Source organism: Morus notabilis, unplaced genomic scaffold (assembly GCF_000414095.1).
Source record: "Morus notabilis unplaced genomic scaffold, ASM41409v2 Scaffold342, whole genome shotgun sequence".
Classification (NCBI taxonomy): Eukaryota; Viridiplantae; Streptophyta; class Magnoliopsida; order Rosales; family Moraceae; genus Morus; species Morus notabilis.
The window spans coordinates 257,150-276,806 of NW_010366042.1; the positions used below are offsets into that span (position 1 = coordinate 257,150).

At 34.4% G+C, this 19,657-nt stretch overlaps 3 protein-coding genes across 3 annotated transcripts; 2 read left to right on the top strand and 1 right to left on the bottom strand.

The window, feature by feature from the left end:
- Nucleotides 1-4,034: 4,034 nt before the first annotated feature.
- LOC21407104 (serine/threonine-protein kinase PCRK1) lies at nt 4,035-7,433 on the bottom strand. The gene is made up of 5 exons (XM_010109207.2): nt 7,258-7,433; nt 6,422-6,840; nt 5,547-5,807; nt 5,311-5,433; nt 4,035-4,948 (listed from the first exon to the last, which is right to left on the bottom strand). The coding sequence occupies exons 2-5, from the start codon at nt 6,800-6,802 to the stop codon at nt 4,433-4,435; spliced, it is 1,281 nt and encodes a 426-aa protein (XP_010107509.1). The 5' UTR covers nt 6,803-6,840; nt 7,258-7,433; the 3' UTR covers nt 4,035-4,432.
- Nucleotides 7,434-9,741: 2,308 nt separating this feature from the next.
- On the top strand, nt 9,742-12,638 carry LOC21407105 (translin). The gene is made up of 7 exons (XM_024172957.1): nt 9,742-10,158; nt 10,236-10,332; nt 10,422-10,537; nt 10,691-10,735; nt 11,240-11,265; nt 11,458-11,593; nt 11,708-12,638. The coding sequence occupies exons 1-7, from the start codon at nt 9,798-9,800 to the stop codon at nt 11,830-11,832; spliced, it is 906 nt and encodes a 301-aa protein (XP_024028725.1). The 5' UTR covers nt 9,742-9,797; the 3' UTR covers nt 11,833-12,638.
- Nucleotides 12,639-14,319: 1,681 nt separating this feature from the next.
- Nucleotides 14,320-19,225, top strand: LOC21407106. The gene is made up of 10 exons (XM_024172951.1): nt 14,320-14,458; nt 14,565-14,612; nt 15,587-15,673; nt 16,359-16,545; nt 16,888-16,940; nt 17,144-17,234; nt 17,481-18,142; nt 18,421-18,645; nt 18,727-18,783; nt 18,879-19,225. Exons 3-10 carry the CDS (start codon nt 15,620-15,622, stop codon nt 18,999-19,001), a joined length of 1,452 nt encoding a protein of 483 aa, XP_024028719.1. The 5' UTR covers nt 14,320-14,458; nt 14,565-14,612; nt 15,587-15,619; the 3' UTR covers nt 19,002-19,225.
- Nucleotides 19,226-19,657: the final 432 nt, after the last annotated feature.

A 19,657-nucleotide genomic window follows, 5' to 3' on the forward strand; every position in this document is an offset into this window, starting at 1 on the left:
AAGAGTAATTCTGGCCTCATTTACTTCGCGAATTTGAGTTTTCAATTCGAGTTAAAATGTGATATTTTTTTAGAGCTTTTAACTGTAACAAATAAAGTTAAATGTAACATTTTCTGATAATTTTTAACTGTAAAAATTTAAAACTGAAAACTTAAATTAGTGAAATGAACAAGACCTCTATTTCGTTGAGGATTCTGTTTTCCCCTGAGAGTTGGTCCCATGGCTTAAAAGAGGACCCCACAGATCGACCAATACGGTACTTGCCCTCTATATCTTGCGGAGCAAGTTGCGCATAATTTTTCTTTCTATAATAGTGGCCTATTATCCTCTTTTTTTGTTTTTGTTTTTGTTTTTTTTTTCTTTTATCTTTGTGAATAGGTCCCCTATTCATTGCGTTAATAAGCTTTTTGGAGTTAATCATATGCACTAATTTTGGCCATAAAAAGGTGTAGGCATGGGCTTCCATGTGAATTGAGCAATGAAGTCAAGCGACACAACACATCATGGGTTGCCTTAACGTGGTTGCTTTTCCATGCCTGTTGACCAAAAGCTAGTTTGCTCCGCTCAAAATAAGCATCGCCGCTAAAAGATCTCTTTTTTTTTTTTCAAGCATTTTTATACCAGAGATTTTTTTTTTTGATAGTCTCAATTTTTTAACTGTTAAATTTAATTTTAAAATCACATTAGATTAAAAAAATATACATAATAAATAAATTTTAATATAAAATTAAAAATTAAAATATATCAATAATTTATTTTTGTACGGATTATAAGAGAAAGTCTCCATCTATGCACGTAAAAGGCCACAAAAAAAGTGCTTTCAAAGGCAGGCGAATCCTTTTTCTCTTTGAGGACCAACTTTCGGGATGAACTTTTCTTGTTAACTAGGATCTCTCTTAGTTTATGTCTCCTTTTTAGTTCGTTAACTTTCCAGGGTTTTTGTAGTGGTGCAAAGTGAATGAGCGCCAGAAAATACTCGTGAAATACAAGACGTGTAAAGCTTGTACATAACTTTTCTTGACGTTTGGGAAAGATAGGCTCATTCCGTTTGCTAATTCGAATTTTTAATTTGAGTTGAGATGTGATGTTGTGTGAGAACTTTTTACTGTAGTAAAAAAGTTAGATGTGACTGTTTCTGAGAGCTTTTTACTGTAACAAAACTCGAATCAGCAAAAAAAACAGGGTCGCTTTAACACCACTGTTATTGAACATCAACAGTGTTCAATACCAAAACCTTATATGGAAGGAATTCTATGTGAGAAAATTGTTGAACTGATAAAGGAGGAATTTCATATGGGTTTTATATATGCATGTAGGAGTGAGGCCCGTCTTATATAAGTTATGGTATCGCTTGATGTGGGCATCATATTTTTCTCTACACACACCTTATGTGTTGTGAAAAGCTCATACATACATTTTTCGTGGCATTTTAGGAAAAAATGCTAGCTATTAGACATCAATAGTACTTAATATCAAACCCATACGGCATGAATTCCACGTAAATTTTATGTGTATGTGACGCTCACTTTTTATGTGTTGTGGTATCGGATACTACAAATTAATGTCTTTTATTATTATTATTTTTTTCTGTTGTACAAAGTTTTGAGAAATTTTTCACCACAGATCCTGGTCGTCTAAATGCACAAGTAACTGGGGATTTTGTGCTCTGTTTGTTTCGAGAGTTTTAGTATGGTTTAAGATAATAATTATTGATTCGTTACAGTATTTTAAACCCATAAATTAAATATCGGCAAATATCGGCTTGATCTTTTATGTACTTGAATGCGAGACAGCCAAATGTGTAGGCCAACTTGCACAAGCAAAGTTTTCTTTGTTTGATATCAAAAACTGCATACGCAACTTGTGATTTGTGAATGACAAACGTCCAAGTGTTAATCAACAAGGGGATGCAGCAAAACTTTGTCGTCTTTACTCAAACTCGATCAGAAAATATCTTAGAGGACTCTTTGGCATGTAGATATATTTTTCTTTTGTTTCTTAAATTTCAGAACCAAGTACCAAAAAAGTGGAATAGTTTTTTATTTTTCATTACAGTGTTATTCAGGATTTTTATTTTTATTTTTATTTTTATTTTTTTCCCCAAAGTTTTTAGTATGTTGCTTCTCTTACAATATGCATATATTTCTGTAACTTTGGTTCTTTTCAAGTGATTTTGTGTAGCCTTGTCAATTTTAAAGTTCAGTTTGTGTTAAACAAGGTAAGGTTTCAAATGATGTCGTGTCTTCAAGTTATTGTCGTTTCTACTAGATTTTCCCGTTTTAACATTTTTTGTCGTTGGTTAAAAAAATTGTGGATCTTATTTTCTGAAACACTTTGGTTTTATGCAATATCGTAGCTTTTAATTTATTTTCCTATGTCCTGTGTAAGTGTTGCAAAGCCATCGTTATTGACGTTTAAGCATCATTGGTTTCTTTGTTTTCAAACTTTTCTTTTCGAAATAGTTGTCGTTTACTGCTTACTGTCGTTTATAATAACGTCCGTTGGCATAGATTTTTCTCCTTTTTATAAGCGAAGTTGTCCTTCTAGAATCTAAACTTTAGCGAGAAACATTGTTGTCTTCCAAATCAGAGTCCTACGTGATTTGTTAAAAAATTGTCCTTTGGGTAAGGTGCTGTCTTCTCTATAGCTATTGCTGCATTTCCAGAATCTTGTCGTTTTCAAGATATTTACGTTTATTGTCGTATGCCTTGATGCGGTCGTTTTCTACGTGCTTAAGACTGTCGTATCGTTTGTATGAGAGATATTGTAGTTTCTAAAATGCGTCGTTTGGAATATTTTGTTCTATGCAAAAATATTTTCTTTTAAAAAGCTGTTGTAGTTTACAATATACTACCCCCCGAAATAATGTTGTTGCTATTAAATTTTTGTTCTATTTGACCACGTTGCCGTTTTAGAATTGTGAAAGGAGGTTGTTTGTAAACTACATTGTCGTGTACTTAAGGTGCTATAATTTGTGAATACATTTACAGTGTTTCAAAATTCTGTAGTTTTATGCTTGTTTTCGTTCATCTTTTTTGTAGGTTTTTTACTAGCTCTTAGCGGTTATGGGGTTATTGTCGTTTTTCAGAGGTCTTTTGTTTTAATATAATTGTCGTTTTTTACTATCAGTTGTTAAAAGAAAAAGTTGGTTGTCTTTTAAATCTTGCAATGATAAGAAACGCTGTCGTTGTTTGTATAAGATGTCAGTTGGCATGTTATTTTGTTGCATTTACTGTTGTCGTTCATGATCTATATTGTCATTTCCTAATGCATCGCTATTAACGTATCTTGTCGTTTCCATGATAGGCTAGTTTATAACTTATTAAGAGAAGAGACGTTGTCTAATTTAAATTGTTTCTGCTACCGAAATTTTTTTCGAATGACATTCATTGTCGTTTTCCAAAATAAAGTTGCTATCATTGTCTATATATTTTTGTCGTTTATAAAAAAACTTGTCGTTTTAAAATTCGCGTCGTCTGTGAAGGATGTTATCATTTTCTATTGAAGTGACGACGTCGTCCGTTTTGAACTACAACACCTTGTCGTTTATAAAGTTAATGTTCTTTACGTTGTTGTCGTTCTCCCTGATTCACTGTCGTTTATAATCTATATTGGTTTTTATCATTACCTTTATCTTCAGGTAATTATCCAACTTGTTTATATTGTCGACAACAGATTTGTGACTTGGAAATGATGTTAACAACAATTCTCTCAATTCCCACATATATTATCCATTTCAAAAAAAAAAAAAAAAAAGATATAAGTGGATTGTGATTGAAATGAACCAAATGTTTGGATTTTTCAGGCACAATCAACTAAGCTATAATTTTTATTTTTGAAAAAACTAAGCTACAATTACAGTTCGCCTAAAAAGGTTGAACTGAATAAATAAACCAATGAACACTCTTATTGGTCAAGTATACTTTAGTGGGTATTTTACAAAAAATAAGTATTCTTTAGTAATAGATAAGCCATTATATTGCCAAATATCTAGCAGACATGTTCCTATATTTAAGCCAAAAATCAAAAGAGAAACAAGTGAAAACGTCTAAAAATATTATTGGCCGATTCTTTGTGAACGATTTACCCTCAATATCTCTCATGTTCTCAACTTTGGCTGTTTTACAACTGAACATCAAAAAACATAATTGAAAGGCACTATACATAAGACTTGGTGGTATTAAAATCTCAGTATGACATATAAGCTTAAGGATCACAATTAACATCTAATGAAAAGTTATTTCTTAGAACATCATCATCTGTGCAAAATGGTCACCTAGCCGATTCCAAAACTCTTCTCTCTTACCGCGCAGCTTTACAAGTTTCTCGCGATTTTTCCTTTGGAACTTAATAGGAAATCATGTATTTTTCCTGCCTAATTGCAATCCAAAGCCTCAGCTACAAGACCCCAGTTTGCTTTAAGATTCTACAATCAACATGTCCTCAAAAGCTTTGGCCTCCACATCCGAAAAGACCAGGCATTTTCCCCGCTCTTGGTATCCATAATTCTTCTTTTGTTCTTCGCTTCACTGTCCCGGGAAGAATCCATTGATGCCAGATTCTTCAAGGGAAGCGGGGGACTCCCTGTCTCAGTTGTATCCTCGGCAATCTTGTTCACCATTTCCAACACCTCGCTCATCTTTGGCCGGTTCTTTGTGAATCTGATCAAGCACCGGTTGGCTACAAGTGCGAGCTTTTGTACCGACTTGAGGGAGTATTTCCCTTCTAGTCTGGGGTCTACTATTAAGCGGAACTTTTTCACGTCAGATAGATGAGGCTTCACCCATTCCAAGAGCTTCTGCTCACCCTTAGGACGATTTCGATCCAATGGCCGCCTACCTGTGATCAGTTCATAAAGAAAAACACCGTAGCTCCATACGTCGCTCTTGTATGTTAGACGTCCAGTTTGGACATACTCGGGTGCCGCATATCCCATAGTTCCGACAACCTTATAAACATGATCAGTCATGTAAGTTCTGTAAAGCGTGCTAATATCAAGTTCTAAAATACTACATTGCTTTTCTATAAGAAAAAGTTGCTAAAAAGAGTGGTCTTTAGACAATCACAGAGAAGCCTTTCTATGTATCTTGTTCGGCTTCTCGCATTACTTGAAGAACAAAGTTGTGAAATTGTTTTGGCATCCTAAAAATGTGTCACAAATAATTTGGTTCAATGATTGAGAAAGTAGTTTCAAATATTCCTGATGTGCAAAATGTTCAGAGAAGGATTAGGAGCAAAACTGATTCAGCTAAACTGCCTTAACTCAAAAACCCAATAATTTCCCCATAAAGTCAGAAGGTTTTAGCATACCGCAGTAGAGACATGAGTTAACCCTTCTGCTGGGCCCAGCCTAGCCATTCCGAAGTCCGATAGCTTTGCATTCCATTCCTCATCCAGAAGAATGTTCGAAGCTTTGAAGTCCCGGAAAATGATCTACATGAGCATTGTTAGAAATGTTAGTGTGATGATCATGTGGATACTCAATCAAAATGCATTGCAAGAAAAGGGGCCAAAAAAAAAAAAAAAAAAAAGACGAAACTTTCTACCTGAATATCCATTTCTTCATGTAGATGTGCTAAGCCGCGAGCAGCATGCTGAGCTATTTTCAATCTCATGGCCCACGAAAGAGGTCTCTCTGAACGCGGAGACAATTGATCTTCAACGCTTCCATTGGGCATGAATTCGTATATCAGAAGGCGTTGGATTCCTCTTTCGTCATCCTCGGCACAGTAGCCTACTAATTTGACAAGATTCGGATGCTCCACCACCCCGAGTAGATTCACTTCCGTTACCCATTCCCTGTGTCCCTGCCACAGAAAATTCATGATCCTAACTTCAAACATAATTGATGAGAAGTTCAAATCTTTTTGGAAATATCAGCATTATTATACGGGCTAACAATCCATGAATGAGCCTAAACGGTTACACGAAGGTTCACAGAATTAGATTCGGAAGATTGCAAGACTACAGTGAAAAACTGCAACGGCTGGAAGTGGATATAGCTCTAATATAGTCATATTGCAACGGTTGAAAATGGATGTAGCTCTCATATTGCCGGTGAAATCTATAAATTATTGTGTGTGTTCTTGTTTGTTTGCTTTGTGTCTGCGATGTTATTGCTCTCGGTAGTAAAGAAATAAGACGGCTAATTCTTAACGATCCAGTGGTGCTGTTAGAGCCGAATAGCGCTGCTCTTTCAACTATGTGCTACCTACTACCTACTCTATGTGAAGTGAAATGTCAAAACATCACAGTCTTTGAAGTGACTCACACTAGCAGGCCACAGATAAAATTTTCACCATTCATATCAGCTACTTTTAAGCAATAAATTCAATGCAAAAGATTGCTTAACTAATTGTTCTCTATGCCCACATAACATTTCTATAAGTTTTGTTAAAAAACAAAGGTTAAGAAATTATACCTGCAATCCTCTTTTGCTGAGTTGTTTCACTGCAACTTCAAGCTTTTTGGATGGATCTTCTGTACTCTTGATCAACCCCTTGTAGACACACCCAAATCCGCCCTCACCGACCATGACAGAGCGGCTGAAGTTCTTTGTAGCCGACTTCAGCTCAGAAACCGTGAACACTCTGAGGTTGCTGGGCCTTTGAGGGTAGCTGGGAAACGACATTCGCCTCAAGGACTCGGTGCTGGCATCCGAGACAATCTGGGAGTTCAAATCAGAGCCTGACCTCTTCGTTTCGCCATCGGTGAACGTTGAATTGATGGACCGAAGTGAGGCCGATTTAGTGTTCTTGGCTTCATCTTTCTTGTCTCCAAGTGAGAAAGGGAAGCACTTCATAGCTCCACAACAAAAATAAGAACACTTTTTAACCCTCTCTGCAGATGCAAAAAGCAAAAAAGAAAGTTTCAAAAATCGCTTGACCTATCAAAACTCTCAAAACCCATAAGCAAATAGTAAATAAAATTAGAGCATCTGAACAAATTCACTTCTGAACATCAAAAACCACTTTCTATCTTAAATCTCTCCCATTAAAGTTAATTACTTCAAACCCACAGTTTGGAATAAGAATTACTTGAAAACATCCATATCTAAACAGACCATTTTGATTTGCATACATTTGATGAAAACCCATTACTTTAATTCCTTCACAACATAAAATTCCAGGCTTATCTCTCACAAAAGAAGAAAACAAAAAACTTTTGAGGAACACAATAAAATTTCACATTTTTCCACTAAACATTCCTTCAAATCACAACCAAAACTACAAAATAACAATTGGTAAAAAAACATACCTTTGGTGATCTAGTTTGATTGCACAAACTTTTACGTTCTGAACTTTGATAGAGTCCAAGATATGAGAAAGAAGACCAAGAAGAGAGAAACCCAAAAAAAAAAAAAAAAGACCTCAAAAGGTTTGAGAAAAGAAATGGAAAGTCCAGTCCATGGTAATAAGAGATGACCTCACACGGCAAGATAGAGTCAGCCTTGCATACCAAGAAAAAAAAAAGAAAGAAAAGATTGGAATTAGAACCTTTTATTTTGAGCTGAATTTAATAAAAAACTTAAATATAAATATGCAAAAATCCACATACGTTTCTGGGTGTGAATAGAGCTTTTGAAAACTAGGAGAAAAGTCTTCACATGAATAAGACAAAGTCATCCAAGTCAACAGTCACAAACTTCATCTATTATTTGTTTTTGTTTTTGTTTCTCAAACTGTCATTCCTTTCTCCGTTTCATTTTTTTTTTTTACGATGAAAACATGTCACAACGTTAATCGTCACCATTTTTGTGTTACGTTCTTGGTGTACTAGAGAAAACCATGCGAGTTAGATTTAGAAGAACAAGCGTAACAAAAGTTTTCGGCGCACCCATAAATTGCAACCTAGAGGATAGGTGTTTTTTTTTTTTTTTTTTTTTTGGTGATCCTTGAAATATAACATTAAAAATGTTCCTTCGTGAAAGAAAAAGAATGTAGAATGAAAAATGAGACAAATAGAAAGTTGGTCCATTTTGGTTTTGGAAAGTTGTCGATCTTATTGAATAGGATATGGTCAAGTAAAAGAGGACAAATTGCAAAAAAATTTCCATTTCGGAATATACAAATAGGCAAAAGAATTTTATCTTTTAACTCCCCAAAATAAAGAAATTTTTGCTGAAATCACAAAATAGAGAAATTACAAGAGCCCATTACATTCTTCGTTCAAATGTTTGAATTATTCATGCAACTATTCTACCAAAAGAAATTTGTAAATAGAAAAATTATTTTTAGATAAAAGAACTCACTTATCACACACCTTTTTATACAATCATACAAATATTAATCATAGAAATTTTATTATCCGTTCGAAAAGTCAATTATTAAATAAATAATAATATTTTTTATTCTAACATAAATATGTGTAAAATAAAAGGAAATAATAAAATCAATTTAGTATCCTGTATTATAAGAAAATATTGAGTTAATATTATGTGTTTTTTATAATATTAAAATGATACCGTCAAATTTTAAAAAACATTGTTTTGGTACTCTGAACCTCTTTTTCAATACATAAAATGACAATTTTACCCTTATTAATATCATCTCAGTTTCCTTACCTGAAATTTTCCTTACTTGAAATTCAATTTCATTAATTAATTATTTAAAATTTAAAATTTTTAAAACATATTTAAGAAATGGTTTAAATGTATTAAAATAAAAAATAAAAAAATATCTCTTTCTTCTTTCTCTCTCCGCTCTCAAGACAAACTCTGTAACGTCTTTCTATTTACAAGTGATTCTTAATTTGAAATTTAAATTACTTTTAGAAGAAAATACTGTAGCAAAATCAAAACTATAAGTTTAAACGCATAAAATAACGGAGCCCTATGTGTTTTAGTTTATTTTAAGGGTCGGTAATCTATATATTTGCATTCATTGGGTTTATTTGTGTTAATTGATATTTGACTAACTAACAAATTAAAAAATGAAACTAGGGAATATGTTAGGTGCGCTTGGAACTCATTTTAAAATAATTTTATTTTTTGTATGAAAATGAAAATAAAAACGTTTTCAATCTCAAATAGAAATTATTTTTAAAAATGTGTTTGGTAGTTTTATCAAAAGATTATTTTCAGTATAAAAAAATATATTAATGTCTCTCTCTCTACTCGAGAGAGGAGAAAACATAAACAAAAAATAAAAAAAATGACTAAAAGTCGTTTTTCATTTCTCTCTCGTTTTACACTAAACTAAAAAATTGTTTTCATTTCTATTTTTTATCTTTAATTGTGTCAAACGCTGTTTCTCTCGCGTTTTCATTTTTTTTTCTCAAAAAATATGAAAAATAAAAACAAAAATAACTCCAAACACAACCGTTCTTTTCTCAGATCTGATCTTTTAAGTTTTTTGTGTTTAATTTTTTGGGATTTTTTCAGAAGAGGGAGGAAGAAGATAAATGAGTTTCTTTGATCCTTAGATTCAGTTTTTGGCGTATGGGGATATGAGTTTTTTTTAATGCTTTAAATTATTTTAGTCTAATTAATGATAAGGACAATTTTTAACTAATTAATGAAAAATAAAATTGAATTTCGGTTAGAAAAATGAGAGAATATTAATAAGGGTAAAATTATCATTTTACGCCTAAAAAAAGCCTTTCGATCGCTTAAAAATATTTTCTAAAACTTAAGTATATTATTTTAACATTATTAAAAATATAATATTTCAATTCAATATTTTACTATAACAGAGTACCAATTTAATTTTATCCCTAAAAAAATACATTGGAGCTCAGCCCAGCCGACAAACATAGTCCGTTTTTTACTGATAATATACCCGAAAGAAAAAACAACTATGAAATTAGCGTTTCGAAACGCTTACTTTTCCCTCTCCTCTCGCTCCTTAAACCCTAACCCAAACCTCCCGTTACTTCCATTCCTTCTCCGTAGGGTTTCCGATTCCGTCGCACCTCCCTCTCTCCGCCGTCTCGTAATGGAGACTCCGTGCTCCGCGTCCATGGCGGTAGGTGAAAGTGAATCCCACGCGCCGCTGTCGTCCCCTCCGCTGGAGAAGCAGTTCGAGGGCTTTTGCGTCCAGCTGGACGAGTCCGGCGTCCTGCGCGAGCGCATCCGAGCCGTCGTGATGGAGATCGAGTCCACCACCAGGCTCATGCACGCCGGCCTCCTCCTCGTTCACCAAGCTCGGCCGTCTCCTGGTATGGAAAATCGCGTCTTTTGCCTCTGTTTGCTTTTGTTTTCTCGTTAAATTAGAGTTTAAGAATCTATGGAACAGAGGTTCTGGAGAGGCCGAAGGCTCAGATCGGAGTGTTGAAGGAGCTCTACAATCGGCTCGCTGAAATTCTCCGCGAATGTCCCGCGCAGTATTACAGGTGAGAGGATTTGATATCGCCGCTTTTTTCGTGAATTTTCCTTCTCATTTTCTCTGGTTCCAATCAGGTTTTCGTGTTGCTTAACCTAGGTATCATGGTGATTGGAGAGGCGAGACTCAGACAGTGGTTTCGTTGCTTGCTTTTATGCACTGGTTAGAAACTGGAAATCTTCTGTTGCACACTGAAGCCCAGGAAAAGCTTGGATGTATGTTGATTCTTTACAGATATGTTGGACTTTTCACTCCATTGACAATCTATAATTCTATATAATCTTGAAATTTTCCGTAGATTAGTATGAAATGAATTAACTTGGTTGATGTTTTTACTTTGTAATCTTTCTTAGCTTTGAATTATGCAGTGAACAATTTGGACTTTGGTTTGGATGTTGAAGACTACCTTATTGGTGAGTTTTTTTGTTTTTCTTGATAATCTCAACTGTATAGTGTAACAATTTGATTGCTTTAGTACCAATAGATACTTGGTATGTTGTGTTCGAAGTTAATCATGATTGTAAAAGCACTGAAGATCCACTCTTGAACAGAAATTTACTAGCTTTCCTATACGCTGCGAACATACGCCAACTTAATACACAAGCAGTGCTATAATGATATAATTAGCATCTAATGTAGGTGCTAATTATATAAATCAATCCTTTTGTTCTATATATATATATATATGTATGTATCTATATGTGGTGTGGAAAAAATAACTGTATCCAACATTTAAGGCATGCATTCTAGTGGTTGCTAAGCTACTATGGTTTGCCTGTCTGATGATGTTCTCTCCTTGGAGTCCACTGCCTGACTACTTAGTGTAAATTCTTAGTGAGTATGCTTCTTGTTATTGCAAGTTCCTCTTTTTTGCAGCTAGATAATAAACTAATGTGGAAACTTCTTTCACATTTCAGGTATTTGTTTTATGTCAAGTGAATTGGTAAGTAGATTCTGCAACTTAGATCACAGCATGTTTCTATTGTTCGTATGCAGCATTTGAAAGCAACGACTTTGGTTTCTATCTTAAACTATGGGAACAAAATGAAAAGGAAACTATGAAACCGTATATGTAGAGCCTGTGTTAAAATACCGACCTAGGGGGCTTATTGTGAAGTAAATCATATCTTTGCAGCCTAGGTTTGTGGTAAACCAAGTGACAGCAGGGGACTATGATTGCCCAAGAAAGGTTTTGAAGTTCATGACAGAACTCCATGCAGCTTTCCGGATGCTTAATCTTCGCAATGATTTCCTGCGCAAGAAATTCGATGGTACCCCATATGCTGTAACCCTCGTTTTCAAAGAATCCAAACGTGATTTATGATAAAGCTTTCTTTTGTGATACAATATTCCTCTTACGTCAATCGTCTGTTCATCTTTGGCAGGTATGAAGTATGACTTAAGAAGAGTTGAAGAAGTTTACTATGATGTTAAGATCCGAGGTTTAACGGCCAATGATGACTCAACGGGAGACACAACAAACCAAGAACAACCACAGGGACTTGTGTAAACTACCTCTTGGTTCATCTTTGTTACCTTTTGGTTCAGAAATACTGCTCTTTTTAAGAAACAGAAGTGACCCAAAAGGTTTGATCTCAAATTTTCAAAGCATCTATGTAACAACCCTTTAGCACGGTTGAGAGAGTTGAGTTCTAAACAAAAAGAGAAGCTTACTCAAGTCTTTGTTGAGAGAGTTGAGTTCTAAACAAAAAGAGAAGCTTACTCAAGTCTTTGTTGAGAGAGTTGAGTTCTAAACAAAAAGAGAAGCTTACTCAAGTCTTTGTTGAGAGAGTTGAGTTCTAAACAAAAAGAGAAGCTTACTCAAGTCTTTGTACAAATCAATTTTACTATTCCTTTTTTAAATTTCTATTTGTTGCCATTACTTTTCACTGGTCAAGAAAAAATGACTTTTTCTTCTTTGCGTCTTACCAACTTGTTGCGTTGGGAAGTAGTGTTTTCTTTACAAATTTGCCCTTTGAAACAAGGCCCTTCAGTACAACTGGAACGCATAAGAGGAAAGTGGTCATAATTTTCCTGAAATCTTTACCCGTCACATCCAGAGATCTCAATCGTTTACTCATCCAACCAATGGGGTGAGAGAGAGTTTGACATTACTGATGTTCACCAAACTTTAATCATCACTTATTTAATGTTAAACTAATGTTCATGCTAATATATGTATTGATTTGATCGTATTTACCGAGTATTGGAATCTTTGGTTGTCAAAGGCGTACAATTCATTAGCCTTTAATCTTGTACCCGAAGGCAAGGTCTCTATTTGATAAGAGATGCTTTGATTCCATGGTGATTATCAGTGTGGGCCAAGCCCGTGCTTTTTCTTGTGAAAGTAGGTTTAGTTTGCTGATTTGAGTTGAGATGTGATTTTATGTAAAAAATTTTTACTGTAATAAAAAAGTTAGATGTGACTATTTATGAGAGTTTTTTACTGTAGTAAAACTTGAATTTTAAACTCGAATCGGTGAAATGAACGGGCCATAATTTAAAAAAATAGAGAATTTATGGACTTTTATTCTTTACTCTTAATAAATATCTTTTTATTAGTGTAATTATTTAACTAAAAAGGTTATGAGTCAAGAATAAAGGGTAAAAATACTGTCATGTACTTTCAAAGGAGTATTTGTAGTTTACACATTTATAGATGCACTTTCAAGGAGTATTTGTCAAAATTATTCATGTTTATACATTTGTGAGATGCACTTTTAAAGAGTATTTGTCAAAATTACTCATGTAATTTACACATTCGTGAAATGCACTTTTAAGGGGTATTTGCTAAGATTACCTATGTAGTTTACATATTTGTGAGATGAGACTGAGATGCACTTTTAAGGAGTATTTATTAAGATTACTCATGTAATTTACACATTCGTGAGATGCACTTTTAAGAGGTATTTGCTAAGATTACTTACGTAGTTTACACATCTCACAAATGGGGTTGGGCTCTCATTGATCAACAGCCTACTATCAAGAAAGTGTTAAATTTTTTTTATTGTTATTATTATTATTTTTTGTGTGGCTTAATATGACTACTGTAGAGATAGATGAAGCAATAGTGTAAGCAGTTCGAAGAAAACAATAGTGTGAGTAAGATCTTACTATTAGCATTTTCTTTTCAAATAATTTCATATCATCCAAACAATTAAACAAGACCGCGGTCCCAATTAAAAAAATTGAGTCAAAATAAGTTGTTTTAATCAATTTTGAACGTTAAATTGGTGTTTAATGATACCATAGCTAAATCTAGAACTGCAAATTATTGGTTGGGCATTTTTTGTGTTTGTGTGTAATCTATCAATGAATTCACATGTTCAAAAAAGACCTTTTTAATGTCCTTAATTTACCCGAGTTTATTAGAAAAATCTATGAGTAGATTACAGCAAAAAGTGCTCTTTTAGATATAGTTATTTTCACTGAATTCTATTGAACTAGTAACTTCCTTTAATTTTGCCATATACAAATCCTAAAAAGACAAGATATTTTGATGTAATCTACAATAAAATAGTCCTAAGTTATTAATATTACTTTTGGGTAGAAAAATAGTGCAAAGTTATTTCGGTGGGCTAAAATTACTGCCACGAAAAAAGTTGGGACAATTGCATTAGACACGTTGTCCATGCTGCGAATCATACGTAACGTTAACCTTATCTGGGCTTGATTTAACGGGCGCTTATTTAACGCCGTCAAAGTCAAGGAAAGTCAAAAGTGGACAACGACAAAAGAAGAGCGACCACTTTTATTAATTGTCCTCCACGTGTCCCTGGTCTCACCGGATTTGAAACGCACTTTTACAAACACCAGTAACCGAAACACTTTACAAAGCAGCTGCAGCAGCAATATGAAAAAAAAAAAAACATATATAAACAAAACCCATTTGGATTCCGCCTAATAATTAAACTAAAATATATATTTATGTCCATAAAACCGAAAAAATATATAAATATATCTAAAAAAATATAAAATAAATGCCCTCGTTCATGCACTTATGTTTTCTTTTCCTTTTCCTACCCCTTTCTTCTGTGCTCCTCTGATTCGCTTCCGCTTTTTGGCGCTTCCGAGGCTTTTCGCCTTCGGACATTCGCCCGAGTTTCTCTCTCCTCGCGTTCTCTATCCTCTCTCAGGTCAGATCTCCACTCTGTCTCGCTCCAGCTAGATCTTGATTTTGATTTTGATGTTGATTTTCCTCTTTTAGTTTGTTAATCTGTGGAAATTTTCCCGAGCTTGCAGATCGGAGAGTTCGGAGCTCGTTGGGGCTTTTCTTACTGATAGACTCAGGTAATTTTTCTCTTTCTGTTTCTAAGTTTTACTTTGATTTTAGTTTCTGATTGTTTCCCGAGAAAATAGAGGAATAGACCGGAAATTGTGCGTTTTTTTTCGTTTCTTAGCTGAGCTCCATAGTTGAGCACAGCTGGCATGCGTCTTTTTTTTTTTAAATGAAAAATTTTCCGAAATTTCTTCTTGTATTTACTCATTTTCTCGGCAACCAAACGGAGACTTTTGAATCTCTCTCTCTCTCTCTCTCTCGATCCGAAAATTTTATATTTTTCTCCGAATAATGGAATTCCGAACTTGATAATAGCATCCGCTTTCGTTTGGCTGTTTCATTTTTTTTTTTGATAACTTTTTGCTTTGCCTGTTTTTCGAAGTCTTTGCATGTGAATCTTTGCAATTTGTCTACTTTAGATTTTGTGAATCATCTCGCTTTTCCGGCATTACTCTTTCTCTTTACGCTTTTCCGGCATTACTCTTTCTCTTTACACCTGTTAAGCTTTGTCTAGGGTGTTTGTTTATCTCATTTCCCACAAATTTTATCGCATTAACATGCCTATTTGGATGCATTACTAACTTTGAGCCCACAATTGGTTCTTATGGCGTTAATTACAATGTTTTTTTAGTTCTTGTTTGGACTTTGGATAATTGGATTGAATTGACTAATGTAAAACAAAGATCTTTCTGGTAGTACTTCAGGAATTATAATGCAAAAAGGAAAAAAAAAAGTTTGGATAATAGTTTTTTATTGGAATATTTCTTTCTGAGTTAATGCTTACGAATAAGAGGAAAGAACTACATTTATTTTATTCCCGTATATACATTGCGTATGCCATGTATGTATCTTAGAGAAATGACTACAATTGCTATCATATTTTTTCCCCAAAGAGAATTTATAAGATCCTATGGTACTTCAAACTAGATTCTAGTTTGGCTGTCACATCGATATTTGGAAAACTGATGCATAATTGGATATGTAGGAATTAGGATCAATCTTAAAGACTCCACATGAAATGGATAATGAAGCACATTCGCGGAAGAAGTTTGCTAACATGAAACATCAACGGGTGAGATTTCTTTGAAACTGATTTTATTTATATGTTTTAAGATATGTTTGAACGTATGCTATGCATTTGGAATGAATTTCCACATGTTTAAATTTAAAGAATGTTATGCATTTGGATTTGTATAACATTTTGTTGTTAGATAGTTTTGCTGATACAACAAAAAAATCATACCACTAAAAAGAACTAAAAAAAAAAAAAACAAACGATAAATTATTAATTTCATTGTTGAATTTGATCAAGAAACCATTTTAATAGCTCAGAGTCCCATCCTTTATGGATGATATCCTCACGACACTTTTCAAATTTTTGCATGGCCGCAGAGTGAATGCGACATTCGAGATATATGTCATTATTTTCACTTGGCAGCTCCTTTCTTATATTAAAGTCAAGATAGGAAAAGAATTCATAGGGTGTTCATTTCGTAGTTGGTGGTTGTATAATTTTCTTTGTTTTATGTTTAGTATAAATGAACTATTTTTCTATTAAAATGCACATTTTAGTTACCAACGGTAGGCTTACTTTCAGAAATTATTTGTGCAAGAAAAACTAGAAACCTGTCGTACTGTTAGTGCTTACCTCTTGTTTTGTTTGTGATAAAATTGTTCTTGTTTTAAATAAAATCTTTCTTCTCTTGGTTCCTTCAATAATATTGTGCCCTTTTCATTTGTTTGCTCTGTTTTATTAGGTAAAGGCAGAGGAATCTTTTGCTCCTACTATAGAGGATGAAGCAATTCAGCATTTGCTTGCAGAACCTAAAATTGATAGTGTTTCAGTAGATGGCATGTTGCATCTTGGTCAAGAGAATGGAGTAAAATGCTCAGGACTGGAAGACTTTTCATGTGGATATGAATTTTTTTTCAATACATACAGAGGTAAACCAACATGGTTTTTTTTTTATTTTTTTATTTTTTTATTTTTTTTTTAAAGCTGATGGTCTTATTGGTGGACTTGCATCTTAAGGATTCTTGTGTGTACTTACGTGGATAAAGGAGATCAACAAGTGTATTGACTTTAAATTATGAACAATTTTAATGTATTGGTTTAGGCTTGCTGACCTTTGATGGCCAGACTAAGGTTGTGATTGTACATTGCATAAAATGTAATTTGTACGTTGCAAAGCATATTGGCTGCTGCTATTTGTCTTTGTAATCAATATCTTATGATTATTTTAAAAGCTTATTCTAATCCTGTTGTACTTGCTTTTTTCACAAAAGGTGGGTTGGATTCTAATACTGCTCAGGGAGGAGAAGATGAATTAGAACTTGGAGTATGTATCTTTTTTGGATAATTTGTCTCATACTAAAATTATTTCTCTACAATTTTTCCTTGCAAATTTTTTCCTTTCTGAGAAGTGTGTGATACTATGTTTGCTAATGATGATCCAGCACTTCCTATGGGATTGCAGCTTTACATGAGGATGTTCTAAATTATTTATTTGAGTGGTGTTTTGACTAGATGTTGATTTAGTAGGTTCTTGATGGATTGCTGGATGAAGTTGAAGAAGTGGGAGATCTTCATGCAGCAGATGGTCTTGCTAGCCCATGTGAAGATTTTCTTCTGGGTTAGCCTTTTAATCATCTTCTCTGATTTCAGTGATGATACTGTGAATTTCTTTCGTAATACCGTGCTTTACACTCATTGTAGTCGAGCACTATTTCTGCTCCTTGTCTTGGTTTTATTTACATTTTCTTTGTTCATTTTTTTCCCAGTATAGATATTCTATATACCATGTCGACAAAAGAGTAATAGAAAATTAATTGCTGCCCCTGTTCTTGTTCTTTTCACTTATCCTTCGTCATACAATTAGAATTTGGTTTTGCTGGAAAAGCTTTTGGATTGGATTATGGTCCCCGAGGAGGATCACATTCAAGAAATGCAAGTGCTGAGAGTCGGTCTCCAGGATTAAGTGGAAGCAGTAATAGTGCTGTTGGTTTATCAGAATCGTCATCAGTGACAATTCAAGAATCAGAATGCAAGAATGATTCTCTTAAAAAGACAGAAACTGAGTTACGTGGTACCTTTAGGCATAAGAAAAAGCGTAAAACACAAGTTAAAGGGAGCATGTGCCCTGCTTCACATGACTTGCAAACTCCTAATCAGCTGGACGATGATGACGACCCTTTGTTGAGTTCCATGTTGGTAAATAAACATGAGAAGAAGTCTGGTGAAGCAATTAAAGTTGGTGGTTCTCGTAGAGAGAAAAGACTGCGGAGACCTACACAGAGGTACATTGAAGAATTTTCAGATAAGAAGTCGAAACATTTGAAGGGAGGAAAGTTTACTTCTGTTGATGTTGCTGGTATTAAGGATAGACGACTGAAGGTCAGATCTCATGCTGAACTTAGTTCAATAGGGGTTGGAACATTGTCATCAGTTCCTGAGGAGGAATTGCCAAATGGAAATAAAACTCAGGTGCTCCCTGAGATTCGTCGCGGGAGAGGACGTCCAAAGAAGCAGGCTCCAATTGTGGTGAGGAACTTTCAATTTTCTACATCTTTTTATATACCCTTTTTTCTTTTTTTCTTTTTTCTAAAGACAATTGCGCTTGAATTTCTAGGCTTGTTCTCTTATCATGTTTTTATGACTTGATTGATTATTAATCTGCTTATTCATCAAATTAATTATAGTTTTATTTTCTATTTTGCTTGTGATCACTTCCTAGTTCCCTGAAAAAGTAAAAATTGCGTTTGTTTTGCTTGACAAATGCCTAAGTTTAAGATTTCAATTATCTTTACCCCTCTGCATAGCCACCCAAGCTGAACGAGGAACTCCTTACATCTGATTCTGATGAGGGCCGTGTGATTAGAAAAAGATCTGACAAGCATGACCGTAGGAAGCATCAAAGAATGTGGACTATTTCAGAGGTGACGAAGTTGGTCGATGGTATCTCTGAATATGGAGTTGGAAGATGGACTGACATAAAAAGGCTCCTTTTTGCCTCTTCTGCTTACCGCACGCCCATTGATCTTAGGGTATGACACCGTTCTCCTGATCATCAACTCCGGCATCTTCTTTTCCAAGTTAAAATTCTCTGATTATTGCGTCTTCTACAGGATAAATGGCGAAATCTTTTGAGAGCCAGCTCTTTGCAAAAGATTAAGAAGAGAGAGGTCATCTATTTATCTATCCACTTTTTTTTTACTTTTTACTTCTTTTTTTGGCCGCCGTATTTCATATAAAAGAGATTTCTCATTGGCTGAATCAGGTCGAAGACAAGCAATCTCATGCGTTGCGTCCGTTGCCGAAGTTTCTGATACGCCGTGTTCGTGAGCTGGCCAAAATCCATCCATATCCAAGGGAACGCGGCCAGAAGAGAATCGGTCAGTAAAGGTGCTTCACCAAGCCGTGGCAGATAAAAAAAAAAATGGACCAAAGGCAAAGTAGAGCCTTACTTTACATTTGCATCGGTTTGCGGTGAACTAGTCAGAGGATGTACTTAAATCTTTAGTTGTAAAAAGGCAGTGTTCTTCATCAACTATTTTTGTTAACACTTAACATCAAATCAAAGTTCCTGGATAATTCTGAGGATAAAAAAAAAAAAAAGTTACAGAATTCGGTGTGTGCCGCACCGGTGGGTTCAAATTTTCAATTGTAACAATTGTTGGGATATGATTAGAGGATATCAAAACAAGAATAGTTCCCATATTTTCAAGGACTTCGCGTTTACGCTAACTTGTATATCTGCAGTTTAAATCTAAATTTGCTGTCTAAATTTTAGTGTTTGAATTGGTGTTTAACCAATTAAATCATACCACATCATCTCACGATAAGTACAAAAGAGTAAGTTAAAAAAGCAATTTAAATTTTTTACATAATGTGGTATGATTTGATTGGTTAGACATTAATTAAGACACCAAATTTAAACAGTAGATTTAAGTCCCTGCAGTTTATGCGGATTCTATTATGGTGCTTTTCTTGAGGTGAAAGTAATCATTTTACAGTAGGGTATACATTGGCAGTAGAGTTCTGTTTTGAACCATTGGG